At 42.3% G+C, this 18,929-nt stretch overlaps 1 protein-coding gene across 2 annotated transcripts in view; it reads right to left on the bottom strand.

The window, feature by feature from the left end:
• Nucleotides 1–18,929, bottom strand: part of PEBP4 (phosphatidylethanolamine binding protein 4) — a 106,841-nt gene that overhangs the window by 9,709 nt on the left and 78,203 nt on the right. Inside the window, exon 4 of one of the 2 annotated variants that reach the window (XM_056571043.1) lies at nucleotides 18,687–18,785. The exons of the other annotated variant lie outside the window; for it this stretch is intronic. Coding sequence (XP_056427018.1) covers nucleotides 18,687–18,785 — 99 coding nt within the window. The remainder of the gene's footprint in view (nucleotides 1–18,686; nucleotides 18,786–18,929) is intronic. 2 annotated transcript variants of the gene reach the window in all.

The following is an 18,929-nucleotide window of genomic DNA, read 5'->3' as shown; positions in this document are numbered from 1 at the left end:
TCGGGCCCGGCCTCTAACAACGGCCGGGACACGTGGCTAATAGCGCGCGGCATTGATCGCTGTGCCGCGCGCTATTAACCCTTTAGACGCAGCGTTCAAAGTTGAACGCTGCGTCTAAAGTGAAACTGAAACCATGCCGGTTAGCTCAGGGAGCGGATCGGGATAGCCGCGGCGAAATCGCAGCATCCCGAACAGCTTACAGGACAGCTAGAGGGTCCCTACCTGCCTCCTCGCTGTCCGATCGCCGAATGACTGCTCAGTGCCTGAGATCCAGGCATGAGCAGTCAAGCGGCAGAATCATCGATCACTGGTTTCTTATGAGAAACCACTGATCAATGATAAAGATCAGTGTGTGCAGTGTTATAGGTCCCTATGGGAGCTATAACACTGCAAAAAAAAGTGAATAAATATAATTTAACCCCTTCCCTATTAAAAGTTTGAATCACCCCCCTTTTCCCATAAAAAAAAACACAGTTTAAATAAAAATAAACATATATGGTATTGCCGCGTGCGGAAATGTCCGAATTATAAAAATATATCGTTAATTAAACCGCACGGTCAATGGCGTGCGCGCAAAAAAATTACAAAGTCCAAAATAGTGCATTTTTGGTCACTTTTTATATCATCAATAAGTCCTATCAATGCAAAAATGGTACCGTTAAAAACTTCAGATCACGGCGCAAAAAATTTGCCCTCATACTGCCCCATACACGGAAAAATTTAAAAGTTATAGGGGTCAGAAATTACAATTTTAAACGTATTAATTTTCCTGCATGAAGTTATGATTTTTTCCAGAAATACGACAAAATTAAACCTATTTAAGTAGGGTATCATTTTAACCGTATGGACCTACAGAATAAATATCAGGTGTCATTGTTACCGAAAAATGTACTACGTAGAGACGGAAGCCCCGAAAAGTTACAAAACGGCGTTTTTTTTTTCAATTTTGTCGCACAATGATTTTTTTTCCGTTTCACCGTAGATTTTTGGGCACAATGACTGACGTCATTACAAAGTAGAATTGGTGGCACAAAAAATAAGCCATCATATGGATTTTTAGGTGCAAAATTGAAAGAGTTATGATTTTTGAAAGGCAAGGAGCAAAAAATGAAAATGCAAAAACGGAAAAACCCACGGTCCTTAAGGGGTTAAGCCAGAAGTAGAACCATCACCATACGTTAAGACTCTTGCTGCTTTACCAACTGTATGACCCTTGGAGGGTTCAACACTCAGGTGAACGCGACTACACTTTTTATTCATCTTGTCATAAAATGTATTCAAGGATAGACTTTTTCTTTAAAGGGGTTCTCCACTGCCCTGCCTTCCGGAGCTCCGCTCGCAGCGTCCGGAAGTTTATTACTCCGAACGCTGCGTGCGGGCTTCCGTGTTCGAGGCCGCCCCCTCGAGGCCGCTATTTCAAGCTTTTTGGAAGGCCTAGAGCTCCCCCGGGTGACCCCAGACCAGTTAGTCTCTTTATCTGCTCCAGTGACGCCAGCTGAAGTATTGTCAGTTATCAAAGCTTTGAAACCAAACAAATCTCCTGGACCTGATGGGCTACCAAATGCATATTATAAATTGCATGGACCCCTTCTTGTTCCCTTTTTGTCCTGACTATATAATGAAATGATTTCTCAAGGTAAATTTCCTCCTGAGATAACTCTTCCTAAACCCGGTAAAACCCCTAAAACACCTAGTAAGTTTAGGCCCATTGCCCTACTAAATACAGACCTAAAAATTTACGCCTCTATACTACATAGTAGACTGAAACCTATTTTGCTTTTTCTTATAGCAAATGATCAAGTGGGGTTTGTCAGCAACCGTCAAATTTCTGATGGTACCTGCCGATTCTTGGATATCGTATTGGTATTAGAGCACCGTCAAACGCCTTCTTTGCTCCTTACTTTGAATGCGGAGAAGGCGTTCGACCGTGTGCATTGGGGATATTTGGCACAGGTGCTTATTAAATTTGGATTGGTGGGGACCTTTGGAGGGGCAGTTATGGCCCTATACTCCTACCCCTCAGCAAATATTTATACATCCAGAGTTCTATCTAAAGAGTTTCAAATCCCTAATAGCATGAGACAGGGGTGTCCCCTGTCTCCATTGATATTTGCCCTAGCTATGGAACCTCTGGCCCAGTGTATTCGATTATCAAAATAGATTTCGGGGGTGTTGCTCTAAGTTACACCGTATTGGTTTGCATGCCGATTACATTATTTTATCTCTTACCTGAAAAATTCGAGCATTTCTCGAATCATTCAGGAATTCGGTGAATTAAGTTATTACAAAATTAACACCTTGAAGTGCCTTATTTTAAACATAGGAATTCCACCTGACCGTAAGAAAATTCTTCAGAATACGTACCCATATGAATGGTCAGATGACCAAATCCCATACTTGGGAATTACACTCACATTATATATGTCTAAGATGATTCCTGTTAATTATTCCGTATTGGTTACTTCACTATCCCGTGGTATCTCTAACTACTCTAAATTCCCCAACTCTTGGGTTGGCCGTATCCTGTTACCCAAAGTGCTTTATTTTTTTTCGGAATTTGCCCATCCCAGTTCCTAAATATAAAATTCAATCATTACAGCGTTTATTTACACAATTCATATGGAAAAAACAAAAAGTTATGGTATCCTCTCAGTTATTGTGCTTATCGGTCAGAAAAGGAGGATTGAGTTGTCCGGATTTACTCCGCTACTATAGAGCCAATTTGTTAGACCAATTAAGACCATGGTGGACAAATGACAGCTCTAATAACATTCAACTTATGATTAGTCATTCAGAAAGCGAAATATGACTGGGGTGCACCTATGACATTCTATTTGAAAGCATTTAACTAATGCATATTGTAATGGATTGGTGCATAAAACCACATCATAAAATCGCAACATCTGAATGAACTCCAAAATACGGATCAAAAAAAAAAAAAAAAAAAATTTAAATAAATGAATAAAAAAACCAATTCATGTCAGGACAGAAAAAACAAGAATGGAAATTGAAATGATGGCATCCTGAAGCAAATGGATATGAGGAAAAAATATGTTATTTTTAGTAATGAAATACCATAATAATTCTCTGCGTAAGTTAAGACCATGTGGTATTCTTGAATTCAGGGTGAACTGCCAAAAGGCTTCTCTATCCATCAGTCTACGCTCAATGTCACCGCCTCTGACATGTTTAAATATTTTCTCTATGCCATATATTAGTATGTGTTTTATTTCTCTGTTATGTTCTTGAATGAAATGCAATGAAGCACTGGACCGGTTTCTTATTGATGGGTTTGTGATGTCATTTAAATGTTCCAGGAATCGTATTTTTAGTTTGCGTGTGGTAAAACCTACATATTTTAAACAGCATGCTTGGCATTCTATGATGTAAATGCAATGAGTAGTATTGCAATTCAGATAGCTTTTTATTTCATATGTTTTTGAGTTATCCGCATTGGAAAAACTTTTGCACACTTTAACATATTTACATGTACGGCAAATATTTGAGCCGCAATGGTAAAAGCCAGTGGTGCATAACCACGTTGTAGTGGATTTGGTATCCGACAGTATTAAGCTAGGTGATAGTAAATTACCTAATGTAGGTGCTTTCTGGGCCACAACACGACAGCCCGTCTTGAGAATCTCCGACACACAAGAATCATCTTTCAAGAGATGTAAGTTTTTATGTAGTACATTTTTTTGATCGGATTAAATTGTGGTGTGTATGTAACACTCAAAACCGGGGCTGCCGTGATAATGCCCCCTTGCGAAATAGTGTTTTTTCTGGTAAGTAATTCATTTCTGTTCTTTTTAGATACTTTTTGATATGCTTTTTGTAAATGTTTTTGTTTGTAACCACGTAGCCGCAATCAGTTGAGATGCTTCATTTTGGAATTGTTTTGTGTCTGAACAGTTGCGTCTAAGTCTAGTTAGTTCTCCTACCGGGATTGCTTTGATAGTGTGAACAGGGTGATTGGAGTCTGCCCTCAAGATGGTGTTTCCTAAAAGGGGTTTGCGGTATGTGGATGTGACGATGGGTTTACCGGCAGTTCCCCCTCAATCGCAAGTCCAAGAATGCCACACTGTCTGGATGGTGTTCAAATGTGAATCTGAGATTGAACGGATTGGAGTTTAAATAATCAACAAAAAGTGGTACGGGAGAGACGTCCCCCCTCCAAATGAGGAGGAGGTCGACTATGTACCTCCCATACCACTTTATGTGATCAGAATACGGATTGGATAACGCATAGATGTACAACTCCTCCCAGTGCGACATTGTAAGATTCGCGAGAGAGGGGGAATGCCGGGCCCCCATCGACACTCCACTAATCTGAAGGTAAAATGAATTGTCAAAGGAGAAAAAATTATGGGTTATCAAAAACCATGTGACCTTCAAAATGTAGTGTCTTAAATCCTCATTGTATGCACTGTACTTACACATATGAAATTTGAGAGCATCCATGGCAACTTGCCACGGAATGCTCGTGTACAAAGAGATGACATCGCATGTGAGCCAATCTGGTTGCCAAATTAAATCTGTCCGGTTGCCCAGAACATCCTTGGAGTCCTGGAGATACCCCGGAACTCTTTGTACCATCGGTTGCAGTAATTGATCTAACCAAGATGATAACCTTTCCGATAGTGAACCTATACTAGAGACGATAGGTCTCATGCTCAATGGATTTAAGCCCTTGTGGGTTTTTGGAAGTGCATGCATTATGGGTATTTTGGGATGTTCCAAAAATAAGTAGTCCACTTCCCTTTGCTTCAGAATGCCGGACATGAAACCCTCTAAGTAAATTTTTTATTTGTCTCGTGTTTTTTTAGACATAAGGATGGTTCTGCTTTTTCCTAGCAACCTGTCCTTTTACTAATTGCACCCACCTGATTCCAGCCCATAAGAGGGTTTCAGGAAGTAGAGCAGGTATCTTTTGACAAAGAGCGCATGCGCTCGAAACGCGTCAAGATTTCTCAGAGGTGGTGAGGTGCCACGGTCCTGTACTGTTTTAAGGAGGATTTCTACAATAAAGATTGCCGTCTTTCCAAGTGCTGGATCATTTCGTTTTATTTGCTGTTGGACACACGGAGCCTGGGTGCAGATCCGAGCACGGAAGCAAGTGGGTGAGCTGGACTTTCTGTTAAATCTTCATTTGTACCCTCAAGATCTCTCTGTACCACACTCTGGTTCTCTATCAGTTGTACTTAACCCCATCCAGACTCTCAAAAATGTCTCCATTAAACCCTGATAGATGCTGGCGTTGTAAAAAGCATGTGGGCACTATGCTGCCTATGTGGTGGGAGTGCGAAGCGATACTGCCCCTATGGCAAAAAATCCACATTATTTTGTGTGTATTAGTGGGCTAATCTCTCCCATGGGGCCCAGAGGTAGCACTTTTACATATAGGCTCGGACAATATTTGAATTTCGGACACTGCAATTGTACTGCACTTCTTAACGGTAACCAAATCGGCAATAGCATCTAAAATGGAATGGAGTGTGGAAATTCCAGAGGTACAGCAATTAATGTAACCCATCATAATTACATAATGGAGCGCTCTATTGCCTGTGCCTCCAACCAATTATCCCGGTTTATTAGTTCTTGGGCAAAATGGCTTGAATTCATGTCTTTGTAGTTTTCCTCCCCCCCACGCACACACTTTTTTTCCTTCTCATCTTCTGGTAATACTGTCTTGCATATTATTTTTTTGTTGTTGTTTGTATTTAATATGGAAAAATTGTCAAAACTAAAGTGTAAAAAAAACAAAAAAGACGAAATTTCCACTTTAATTCTGCTGATATTCTGCTCACACAACTGATTTTGGACAAAAATACAAGTCCCATTGACATCAATGGGATTCTGCTGTTTAATTTAGCCCAAAGAATAAACATGTTCATTGTTTTGGCAGATGTCCATTTCGGCAGCAGAATTCCACTGCGCAAATTCAGCAGTGTGCACAAAGCAGCAGAAAACAAATAGGACTTTGCTGCAAGCTGAATTCCGTAGATGAATTTCAGTAGTGTGTACGAGGCCTTAGAGAAAGGAATGCCGCTCTGACATCAAGCAGATCCTCCCAGAGCAGTGGTGCTTATGTTCGCCTGCATGAAAAAAAAAATAAATAAAAAAAAAACTACCTTGCCCTGACACAAATTCTGCTGATCCTACTATTTCCAGCCTTTGACCTTCCAAAGTATTGAGGTGAAGGGAGACAGTCTTGTATCAAACCAGAGTAAATATACTGCAGGTTCGGAATACTTACTGCATAAACATTTTTTTCTCCTCTGACCCTTTGTAAGGGCTTTCTTTTTGTGAGGCAAGCTCTAGATTTTTATAGGTACAATTTTGGGGTACTTACAAGTTTTGATTGTCTAAAGAAGAGCAATTTGTTTCGATTTTTTATGGCACAAATCAGCAAATATACAGAGTTGCGTTAATTACCTGACACCAGTGCCGGAAGTATATGGCAGATGGTGCCAAGGGGTTAAGAAGGTAATCTAAAACATACACACATACATGTGGATGTACTGTATCAATCTGAAGAAGGGGTGGAATAACCCCGAAATGCGTCATACTAATCATATAGGGAGTGATGTACCCTCAGTCAGTGATAGAGGCTGCCTATTAGTGGAGGCTTAGGCCTGGTTCCCCCTACTGGTATTTTATTCAAGTGAGACCAATATATTGCTGCCCACTGTATCCTATATCCCTTACTGTCTGGTGACAGAATATTATTAATGTGACCTGTCCCATCTTCTTTTTTTTGGATTAATAAGTCTAAATATCAATATTTTTTTGCATTACTATAATATTTTTCATATGGCTTTACAACAGTTAGGGACTTATAGATGGGAAGATTGTGTAGAGGGGGGGGGGGGGGTGTCACTGTAAATATGCATGTTTGTCCAGATGTTAAGAGATGGACATGGCGGTCTGATCCAGAGGGAAAGAAAAGGAAAGAGGATGCCGCTGATCAGAAAAGATGTAATTGTGAGTTCCTAGATGTAGCTGTAAATCACTTATATGGTATACAGATCCAGTGTACAGCTGATATCTACCGCCATATGGTCCTGTATATAATCACTTACAGTGCATAGTGAAAGTATTCGGCCCCCTTGAACTTTTAGACCTTTTGACACATTTCAGGCTTCAAACAAAGATATAAAACTGTAATTTTTTGTGAAGAATCAACTACAAGTGGAACACAATCATGAAGTGGAACGAAATTTATTGGATATTTCAAACTTTTTTTGACAAGTAAAAAACTGAAAAATTGGGCGTGCAAAATTATTCAGCCCCCTTAAGTTAATACTTTGTAGTGCCACCTTTTGCTGCGAATACAGCTGTAAGTTGCTTGGGGTAGGTCTCTATCAGTTTTGCACATCGAGACACTGACATTTTTGCCCATTGCTCCTTGCAAAACAGCTCGAACTCAGTGAGGTTGGGTGGAGAGCGTTTGTGAAAAGCAGTTTTCAGTTCTTTCCACAGATTCTCAATTGGATTCAGGTCTGGACTTTGACTTGGCCATTCTAACACCTGGATGTGTTTATTTGTGAACCATTCCATTGTAGATTTTGCTTTATGTTTTGGATCATTGTCTTGTTGGAAGACAAATCTCCATCCCAGTCTCAGGTCTTTTGCAGACTCCATCAGGTTATCTTCCAGAATGGTCCTGTATTTGGCTCCATCCATCTTCTTATCCATTTTAACCATCTTCCCTGTCCCTGCTGAAGAAAAGCAGGCCCAGACCATGATGCTGCCACCACCATGTTTGACAGTGGGGATGGTGTGTTCAGGGTGATGAGCTGTGTTGATTTTATGCCAAACATAACGTTTTGCATTGTTGCCAAAAAGTTTGATTTTGGGTTCATCTGACCAGAGCACCTTCTTCCACATGTTTGGTGTCTCCCTGGTGGCTTGTGGCAAACTTTAAACAACACTTTTTATGGATATCTTTAAGAAATGGCTTTCTTCTTGCCACTCTTCCATAAAGGCCAGATTTGTGCAGTACACGACTGATTGTTGTCCTATGGACAGAGTCTCCCACCTCAGCTGTAGATCTCTGCAGTTCATCCAGAGTGATCATGGGCCTCTTGGCTGCATCTCTGATCAGTCTTCTCCTTGTATGAGCTGAAAGTTTAGAGGGACGGCCAGGTCTTCGTAGATTTGCAGTGGTCTGATACTCCTTCCAATTCAATATTATTGCTTGCACAGTGCTCCTTGGGATGTTTAAAGCTTGGGAAATCTTTTTGTATCCAAATCCGGCTTTAAACTTCTCCACAACAGTATCTCGGACCTGCCTGGTGTGTTCCTTGTTCTTCATGATGCTCTCTGCGCTTTAAACGGACCTCTGAGACTATCACAGTGCAGGTGCATTTATAAGGAGACTTGATTACACACAGGTGGATTCAATTTATCATCATTAGTCATTAAGGTCAACATTGGATCATTTAGAGATCCTCACTGAACTTCTGGAGAGAGTTTGCTGCACTGAAAGTAAAGGGGCTGAATAATTTTGCACGCCCAATTTTTCAGTTTTTTATTTGTTAACAAAGTTTGAAATATCCAATAAATTTCGTTCCACTTCATGATTGTGTCCCATTTGTTGTTGATTTTTCACAAAAAATTACAGTTTTATATCTTTATGTTTGAAGCCTGAAATGTGGCAAAAGTCGAAAAGTTCAAGGGGGCCGAATACTTTCTCTATGCACTGTATATTGTATACAGATCCTGTATAGTACACTGGTCTGTATATAGTGGTTTTTAGAGATGAGCGAACTTACAGTAAATTCGATTCGTCACAAACTTCTCGGCTCGGCAGTTGATGACTTTTCCTGCATAAATTAGTTCAGCTTTCAGGTGCTCCCGTGGGCTGGAAAAGGTGGATACAGTCCAAGGAGACTCTTTCCTAGGACTGTATCCACCTTTTCCAGCCCACCGGAGCACCTGAAAGCTGAACACATTTATGCAGGAAAAGTAATCAACTGCCGAGCTGAGAAGTTCGTGACGAATCGAATTTACTGTAAGTTCGCTCATCTCTAGTGGTTTCATTCAGTATAGTATGGCGCTATTATCCAGTTATTGTGTGGTGGTAAATATTTACTCCTTATATACTGGTATTATTGGTCATGGAAAATTATTTTACCTACCTTAAAGTGTTTCTTATATATAAAATTTAGTTTATTTTGTGTGTAGGGCTGATGGAGGGATTTGGGTAGAATAGGGGCAAAAGTGTGACCAGTGGCAGAGCATCGCAGGGGGCCCTTACTTTTTTGGTCCGGGGGCCCTAAGTGTTATCAGTCCGCCCATGCACACATATGTCTTTCAAATCAACATTACAAGGATGTGTCCTATCAATATGAAAGATAGTTATCCTATAAGAAGTAAGGCATTTTAGATTAGTGAAATACTGCCACATTTCTGTGTGTATTCCACAGCATGTCCTGACCACAGGTCTTATGGTCCCTATAATGCTCTTGGTTTTGGTCATTAGACCCATGGTTGCGACAGGACTTGCAGCCATGTTTCGGTCATCTCCACATTCATGCATTTCATTGGCCAGTCCATTAATTTTAATATGTACTTTGTAGTAATTCATCTACCCTGTGATGGCACTGCAGTGAATACTTGCTGTTGGGCTTTCCTAGGTCACAACTGGTCAGCAGCAGGACGGCCTCTAAGGAGCTTATCAACATAGTCAGAAGAACATTCTAATGAAAAGGGATTATACAAAGCAAACACCCTCTTTAAATATGGACTGTATGCAGACAAAATCTAGGTTTGCAGTGCAGGTGATATTCCCCCCCCTGTTATAATCCATTTCTGAATACCTACTGATAGCATTCGCATGGATGTATAACCCTTACTATAATTTATAAAGACAGGTGTTTTGTGAGAGTACACTGCTTTCCGCTTCCCATATTTATTAAGAGGTGCACACTAGAGCCTTGCGCGGGACTGCTTTTTCAAACCTGATCCCGATTATTTTTTTGACCAATCCCACCCGTTTCCGCAGGGTGTTTGCTCCACTCCCACCCACTCACGCAAGATTTGTTGGCCAATCCCGCCTGCTCCCACTAAAATGTGTGTCCAATCCCGCCCGCTCCAGCTAACATAGGAATGTACAGACACTAGGGTGCAATGCTCTGCCCATACCACCACATGTATAGCAGTGCAGTCAGTGCACACACTGCTATACACATGGGGGTATGTGCAGAGCATTGTAACCTACACTATTGTCTGTAGAAGACAATAGGGTGCAATGCTCTGCACATACCCCCCATGTGTATAGCAGTGTGTGTACACATTGCTATACAGGTGGGGTACGTGCAGAGCATTGCACCCTAGTCTGTACAATGTTATACACAAGGGGGTAGAAGACACTAGGATGCAATGCTCTGCAGTGCACTTACCCCCATGTGAATAGCAGTACAGAAGCCCTGGGAGGATCAACAACCGATGCAGTCAGTCTACTCTGCACTCACATACCCGGCCAGGCCCGCAGCACAGCACACTGTGAATCTGCATTAACTTTGGTGGCAGTGTGTTGTGTGGATGCATTACTTAAGCACGAGCCTGCTCTGACTTACCGCGGGCTCTGCAAAATGGCAGCGGGGGAGTAGACAAGTCTGGGAGGAGCAGCATGATGATCTTCTGGAGGTGCCTGCTGCGCTGCTGGTGAGCTCGTTTGTCGGTGGAGGGTGGGGTTAACTGGGATGCCATGGCGGCGCAGGATTTTGCGGGACCCACAGGCATAGCGCCTGACCACTCGCGCCCGCAGCAGCCTCCTGACCGCTCGCACCTGCATGTTTTGGGTTGGGTCCCGCGGGAACCCAATCCCATTGCAGAGCTCTAGTGCACACCTCTTAATAAACCAGGCAGTGAAGTGGCCCGTGTGCTGTGCTTCTGAAATCTAAAGTAGCGTCAAGCTAGCATAGATTTTAGCTACAATTTACACTACCCGTGTATCATAAATTGTTATAAATACTACGTTGCAAGAGGCCATTCATTCTTTTAAGCCCAATTTGCACTAAGTTTCACCCGCCTGGCAAGCAAGGCATAGAGAATAAAAAGTCAATTTCTTTTTTGCACCACACGGAGGCTTGTGTAAAAAATTTGCCAACTATTCTTGTCTAAAACTTGCGCAGCCAATGATAAATTCCCCTTTATGTTTAGTGGAGGTTAAAAAAAATAAAAGAAAGACAAAACAAGACCAAAAAAAAAAATACAGCAAAAAAGTAATGGAAGTAAGAGGAAAAGCAGAAGCAAATACGACTGGAGAGCGCAGGCAGAAAAAAGCAGCATCACACAGGAAGTGAAGAGGAGTGACAGCAGTGTGGGAGAGCGCTGGGCTGAGGGGGCAGAGGATGCGGTTCACAGGGGATCCCTGACACTGGCTGTGTGGGTGTATCGGAGGGAAAGCCCCTCAATGGAGGAACAGTTTACATTTCTCTATAGTCTGTGACAATCTACAGATCATTAACCTGTTTTTATCCATGAACTTAAAGAGTCTATGAAGTTTAATCATTGCATTGTTTTATGATTCTAGGTAGTTTGTACTTGAACTTTAATATAGGCAGTAAAAGGATTTCACGGGTAGTTTCATAGTCTAGAGCTGCATTGACAATTCTGCCGTTCCTGACCTCATCCAGTTCTAGCACCCAATTCATCACAGCAGGCAGCTGTAGCTCTCGCTAGCAGCCTTGCCCAGTTACCAGGGAATCATTTTTCTCCTTTGCTCTGGCTTACCATCTTCACGTTAGCCGTGCCGGTACAAGCTTCAGCTCTACTACTTTGGATCCAATAAAGTGTCAGGTTACTATTGCCGCCAGTACATGACCATTCTGGGAACCACAACCTCGGCATCTTCATGTAGCCACGTCCACACCTCCATATGAGGATTAAGGTTGAAAACTAGGGGGTCTCAGACTCAACACCCCAGCCTTGCCAGCACAAAAAAAACCTGGTTTAGAGAATTGATCATGATATCTGCCAGGATAAAATGGTTCTTGTGATCTGCATTCTAGGAAGTATAGTCTTTACATCTGGCCCTGTACAGGAACCTGATGAAGCAAAAAGTAACTTCCCCACGGCATTTTAGGAGCTCAGCTAAGGCTATGTTCACATCAGTGTTGTGGAGCTCAGTTATAATTGCTGATAATGGGGCTGGGATGAAGGTTGTGACACTGGCCACCAATGGTACCAGACACGTCCCCTTTACTTTGAATAGAGTCCGTCTGGGTTCTGTTAGATGCAGTCATTTCAACGGGATCAGCAAACAGAGCTCTGAACGCGAATGTGAACATAGCCTTTGCAGCTGGGGTTGTCTGACAATATTCTTAGTTTATAATGACAAGCAACAGTATTTTGAATGCAGCTCTGAAGTATAACAGACTGTAACTTTGGATAAGTACAAGATAAGTCATGTATGTACTCCGCCAGCAGAATAGCGAGTGCATAATTAACGCTATAACTCAGGATCAGTACAGCATTTATAATGTATGTACACAGCAGCAGAACAGTGAGTGCAGGCAGCTCTGGGGTATAATACAGGATGTAACTCCGGATCAGTACAGGATAAGTAATGTAATATATATACGAGCTGAATCCACCAGCAGAATAGTGAGTACAGCTCTGGAGTATAATCCAAGCTGTAGCTCAGGATTACTACAATATAAGTAATGTATCTATGAAGTTTCTTAACTCCTTGTAGATTCATTTTATTTACAAAGTGTAATACGTACAGTCTCTTGACTGTTGTCTTAGCTCCCAGAATAGATCTATCACCTATTAAGAAGAAACATAGCAGAGAAAGTTCAGTGACAAAGGTTGATATATGGCCTGGCCAAAATGGTGTGAAAAAACCTTTGGCCGTGAAGTGGTTAAAGCTACCAGAGGGTGTACAGAATGAAGTGTAAAGCAGAGGGTGTCAGGCAGGTTGTGCTTTTCTGCACATAGTCTAATATTAGCTGCAGCGATGAAACAATGGATCCAGCTGTCTCATAATCAGAAGTCACAGCTGGCTCGGCTGGGTTATTAAAGTGCAAGCTGTATAGGGCAGAGTAATAATGATGAGCTGGATCTTGAGGAAACTCTTTCAGGCTCCCACTCCCAGGCCACGTGTGACAAGGAATCTCCCACTCAGACACGTAAGAGAAACAGGAGGAAGACCAGGCGTGGGAGACAGGGAAAGTGGAAAGCAGAACACAGGGGAGAGGACCAAGGAGAGACAGGGGAATGCAAGGGTCGTAGGGATGGTGCCCACCTCAAGTGCCTACAACAGGAGGCAGAACAGAGTCCAGCAAAAACACATCCGCCGTGTCTATATCAGTTATTAATATCATCCATTGTAATGCTAAAACTCCTTATTGACTACTCTCAGCCCTCCATTACCCTCTGAGGCACTCCCCACTTTCCACATCACTAATCCTGATGGTTCCCTTGGTAACTGCAGCGAGTTCGGCTTTTGGGATGAGTCAGGTTGGTGCTGTGAGATTTGCTCCTGCATATGGGACAGGACAATTCTGTATCATCATCTCTCATCCCACAGCTTTTAGCACTATTACACATATGTCCGAAAAGAAGCCGGTAGACATGGGATAGCTACCCTTGTGGTTGTGCAAACTACTTACAATATACACTGCTCAAAAAAATAAATAAAGGGAACACTAAGATAACACATCCTAGATCTGAATTAATTAACTAATCGTATGAAATACTTTCGTCTTTACATAGTTGAATGTTCTGACAACAAAATCACACAAAAATTATCAATGGAAATCAAATTTATCAACCCATGGAGGTCTGGATATGGAGTCACACTCAAAATCACAGTGGAAAACCTCACTACAGGCTGATCCAACTTTATGAAATGTCCTTAAAACAAATCAAAATGAGGCTCAGTAGTGTGTGTGGCCTCCATGTGCCCGTATGACCTCCCTACAATGCCTGGGCATGCTTCTGATGACCTGGACTAAAGCATCCGCCAAGTCCTGAACAGTCTGTGGCGTTGGTGGATGGAGCGAGACACGATGTCCCAGATGTGCTAAATCGGATTCAGGTCTGGAGAACGGGAGGGCCAGTCCATAGCATCAATGCCTTCCTCTTGCAAGAACTGCGGACACACTCCAGCCACATAAGGTCTAGCATTGTCTTGCATTGGAAGGAACCCAGGGCCAACCGCACCAGCATATGGTCTCACAAGGGGTCTGAGTATCTCATCTCAGTACCTGATGGCAGTCAGGCTACCTCTGGCAAGCACATGGAGGCCTGTGCTGCCCCCCAAAGAAATGCCACCCCACACCATTACTGACCCACCGCCAAACCAGTCATGATGGAGGATGTTACAAGCAGCAGAACGTTCTCCATGGCGTCTCCAGACTCTGTCACATGTGCTCAGTGTGAACCTGCTTTCATCTGTGAAGAGCACAGGGCGCCAGTGGCAAGAATTTGCCTTTCTTTGTGTTCTCTGGCAAATGCCAAATGTCCTGCACAGTGTTGGGCTGTAAGCCCAACCCCCACTTGTGGACGTCGGGCCCTCATACCACCCTCATGGAGTCTGTTTCTGACCGATTGAGTGGACACATGCACATTTGTGGCCTGCTGGAGGTCATTTTGCAGGGCTCTAGCAGTGCCCCTTCTGCTCCTCCTTGCACAAAGGCGGAGGTAGTGGTCCTGCTGCTGGGTTGTTTCCCTTCTATGGCCTCCTCCCCGTCTCCTGATTTATTGGCCTGTCTCCTGGTAGCGCCTCCATGCTCTGAACACTACGTTGACCGACACAGCAAACCTTCTTGCCACAGCTCACATTGATGTGCCTCCTGGATGAGTTGCACTTGTGTGGGTTGTAGACTCCATCTCATGCTACCACTAGAGTGAAAGCACCGGCAGCATTCAATAGTGTCCAAAACATTAGCTAGGAAGCATAGGAACGGAGAAGTGGTCTGTGGTTACCACCTGCAGTGAAACAGCATGTCACCATTCCTGTCCTCAGTTATATCCACATTTACCGTGACGGTGGGCATTTTAATGGCCAAATAAACATTATTTATTAACAGGTGAGTGCACATGCTACTTTCTTTTAGTTTTTCCATCCTACAAAGTATTTGCACTTGCTTTTTTAGCAAAATAATATGTTCTGTCATTGCTTCTGATATCTAAACTAACCTCGCACTGTTGTGTCTTTCCTGATAAGTTTTTTGCTTGAGACCTTCCACTATTTTTGTAGCCCATCTTTGGACCTGCTTTATCTAGTTCAACCTATGCATCTTTATGGTAACAGAAAACAAACCAACACCCCAGTTTAGTTTGATAATACAGCCCCCTTCCTATATGCCCCCTACCTGTTAACATACAGTACATTTGTTATATTAGCAGGAGGTTGGGATCATACATAGGAGAGAATGGTCATAGGATAAGACTACACAGAGTCTATTTACTATCTGTTTCCATGGAAATTTTTCAATGAAGATCAGATGAAAAGTTGACTTTTCACTTTGCAAAGCAATAAAAAAAAAAAAAGAATGCTTATGATGGTGTTCACATTGGATTACTGTCAGCTGAAAAACCAAATTGTCAGTTCTGATTCCCCAAGCAAGCTTGCACATCTTATTTTAATAGAGGGGAGAAGTGACACCTGGGATCCATGACACTGCCTATCTTCAAGGAAAACAAAAGGATCAACTATGTTCTGTTCAGAAGTTCCCATAGAAACTAGGCTGTTGGCAGATCCTTTCTATAAGAACAGAATCTGCCAACAAATATCTAATGTCTATGGGAGTAGATTCATCCAGGAGTAAAAAATCATAGCTGCTTTATTTCAGAAACAGTGGTGGAAATGTATCATTGTGTGGCAGTGTGCAGTCATTCCTCCTGCCTTTTTTTTTGTACATTTGCCTTACTTGTGCCAAATTTATCAATAAGGTGCACAGACTGAAATTTTGCACAAATGAAAAATCACCTCAGAACTTGCTGTAGGAGGTCACTTTTCTAAGGCAAAGACGACGTGGTATGAATTAGCATTTTATTTTTTTTTTGCAGTTTGTGCATTATTTTGGAGCCTTTATTGTCTCATCCACTGCATAGTCAAGAATGAAGCTCTGCATTTCACAGTCACTTTTGAAAAAAAATGCACAAATTTCTGGCACAAATACTCACTTGGCGCTAAATAAATGTGCCAAATTACAGCCAAATAAGTTGCAGGAATGCATTGAAAAATCTCCCCTAGTGGGTGGTATTGCAGCTTCGTTCCACTGAAGTGAATCATGTCAATTTGTAATACCACACAAACCTGAGTAAGTAAGGGTGCTTTCACACCACATTTTAAGCCTACGGCTGGGGCAGTGGAAAACCGTGCGCTCCCGTACCCCAGCTGGACCCACGCTGAAATCCATTGACTTTAATGAGCCGACTGGAGTCACCGTTTGACTCCAGTCGGCTCATTTTCTACCCGTATCCGTTTTTCTGACCGGACCTAAAACCATGGTATACTATGGTTTTAGGTCCTGTCACAAAACCGGATACGGCAGAAATGAGCTGACCGGAGTCAAACGGTGACTCCGGCCGGCTCATTAAGGTCAATGGATTTCAGCGCCGGTCAAGCTGGGGTATGGGAGCAAACGGTTTTCCACTCCCCCCGCCGGACCCGGCAGCCGTAGGCTGAAAAAGTGTTTTGTGAAAGCACGCTAAGGAAAGGTGTAGTACTGTTTTTGGAGGAAAGCTACTATTTTTTTATCCTGCAAAATTCTGCTTATGAAATGCCTGCCCTGCGAAATCTGCCCCTGCCCACTGTATGTTGGCCAATGATAGCTCAGGTATTTAAAAATAATCTGTCTTTAGATACTACACTCAAAACTGAGTGCCAGCTACCAATCCTACCACCATGTAATGGCTGAGATCCCATGATCTTGTACCCCACCATCCAAAGATGTATTGTGGTCATTAGAAGCCCATTCACATGTTAGAATGTCCACCAGAAAAATTCCGTCCGGACAGTCTGCAGAACATGCCTGCGCTAGGATCACTTAGAAATGTCCCACCTCCATAGACTGTAATGCATTTCCGAGTGAATCCGCAGAAAGAATTGACATGTTCATTCTGTCTGCAGAGTCTGGAATTTAAATTTTCATGTCAGGTGTTTGCGCCACGGGAATTCTGCCATGTGCACAATGCTGCAGAATCCCATTAAAACAATGGCATTTTGCTGCAATAAACTTTCTGAGCTGAATTTGTCCTCTGGATTTCACTCGGAAATTTCATTTTGTGAACATGGCCTAAGAGTGTTGGGTTTTTATTTGAGTGCAATGTTCTTTAAGGGTACGTTAACACGAAAGCAGATTTGATGCGCCGGATTTGATGCACAGGATTTTCTGCTGCAGATTTCAATGTAAACTAAATGACTGAGCACAGGTTCTAATCGGCAGTTACAAATCCGGGCATAGAATCTGCGCAGGATCCTGTATGTGAGAACGTACCCTAAGGCTAGGTTCAGACTACAGAATCTCCAGGCAGAAAATTTCCGCCCGGAGATTCCAAGTGCGGCCAGCGCCGGCTGAATCAGTCGGCACTAGGACCTCGCAGACACTGCAGTCTCCAATAGACTGCAATGTGTTCCGCGCGGATTTCCGCCTGAAGAAAGAGCAACGCCTTTCTTCAGGCGGAAATTTCCAAGCGGATTGTCCGTTCACAAATTCTGCTTCACAAATTCCGAAGTGTGAATTTGTGAACGGAAAATCATTCACTACACTATACATTTTAGAAAGCGGAATTTCCGCCTGCATTTTCAAAGCAAAATTGCAGGCGGAAATTCCGTAGTCTAAACCTAGCCTAAGACTTCCAAGATTTCACTGCGCAAATGGTTCCTGAGCTGTAAATCTGGGCAATTTTTGGCCATTATACCGCTCAAAACTGACCTAAAATCACACTGTAATATCTGGGTGTTCACATACTTTTGGCCAGGTAGTGTATCCCTTTAAGCATTTTCACACATTAATAATATTAGCAGATCTTTTTATTAGGTTCACTGCTGTCTCCATAGACAGGAGCAGATGTCATAGAGATCAGTGATAATTATGAAAGCTGAGTCCTATATGTAACGTGAAGGCAATTCGCACATAATCCCCTTTTTTTATTTTTTCTCTTTTAAGTCTTAAAGTAAAAAAAATAAAATAATGGAAATTAACTCATTTTATTGTAATGGGGCGCAGACTAATTATTCTAGTAGTGTCAATTCACTAGAATATTTCATTAACCCCCCACATAGGGGGAGCAATGGCTGCAATTACTGCAGGGGGAGACAATAAGAAGAGGTGGTAACAGGTTGGCGCAATTAGGCGCTATTATCGTCTATTGTCATCATTATCAGCTAGTGATAAGAAAATGGAAAATAATCGGAAAGATCTATGGTTTTATGTTCCCCTTCATCCCTCCCCCATCTATTATATATGATCAGAGGGTTGATAGTGTCTATTATGCTACTTGCTTCTTATACTTGGTGTCTCCTGGGTCTCTAAGGGTATTTTCACAGTGAATTTTTCTACAAACCAACAGAAAAGACTGTTCATAGTGACTAATGTGTGAATGATCGCTTCCATTAGTGTTGCAATGTAAAATGTTATATTAGGACTCTTATGGGGAATTTTCTGGGGTTTTAAGCAAAATTAATATGAATTGAGATAAGTGAACCACTTCCCAGTTACCTGTATGTCCGCGACCAACCAGTGTCTCCAGTACCTGCGTATTGGATTGTTTCGGCTGGGAGCATCTGGATCAACCATCATCAGAATATATTTCTTATCCTAGAATAAAAGGACAAGTGTATAACTATAGTGTACTACACAATTTATAGGGAGTGCAGATTTTCAGTAATTACAGACAATGGAAGCCAGACACACTGAAATACAATCCTTTATGTGGGTATCATGTTATAGAGCAGGAGGAGC

This window comes from Hyla sarda, chromosome 4, assembly GCF_029499605.1.
Source record: "Hyla sarda isolate aHylSar1 chromosome 4, aHylSar1.hap1, whole genome shotgun sequence".
In the NCBI taxonomy this organism is placed as follows: Eukaryota; Metazoa; Chordata; class Amphibia; order Anura; family Hylidae; genus Hyla; species Hyla sarda.
This window is presented reverse-complemented; position numbering and strand designations above follow the sequence as displayed.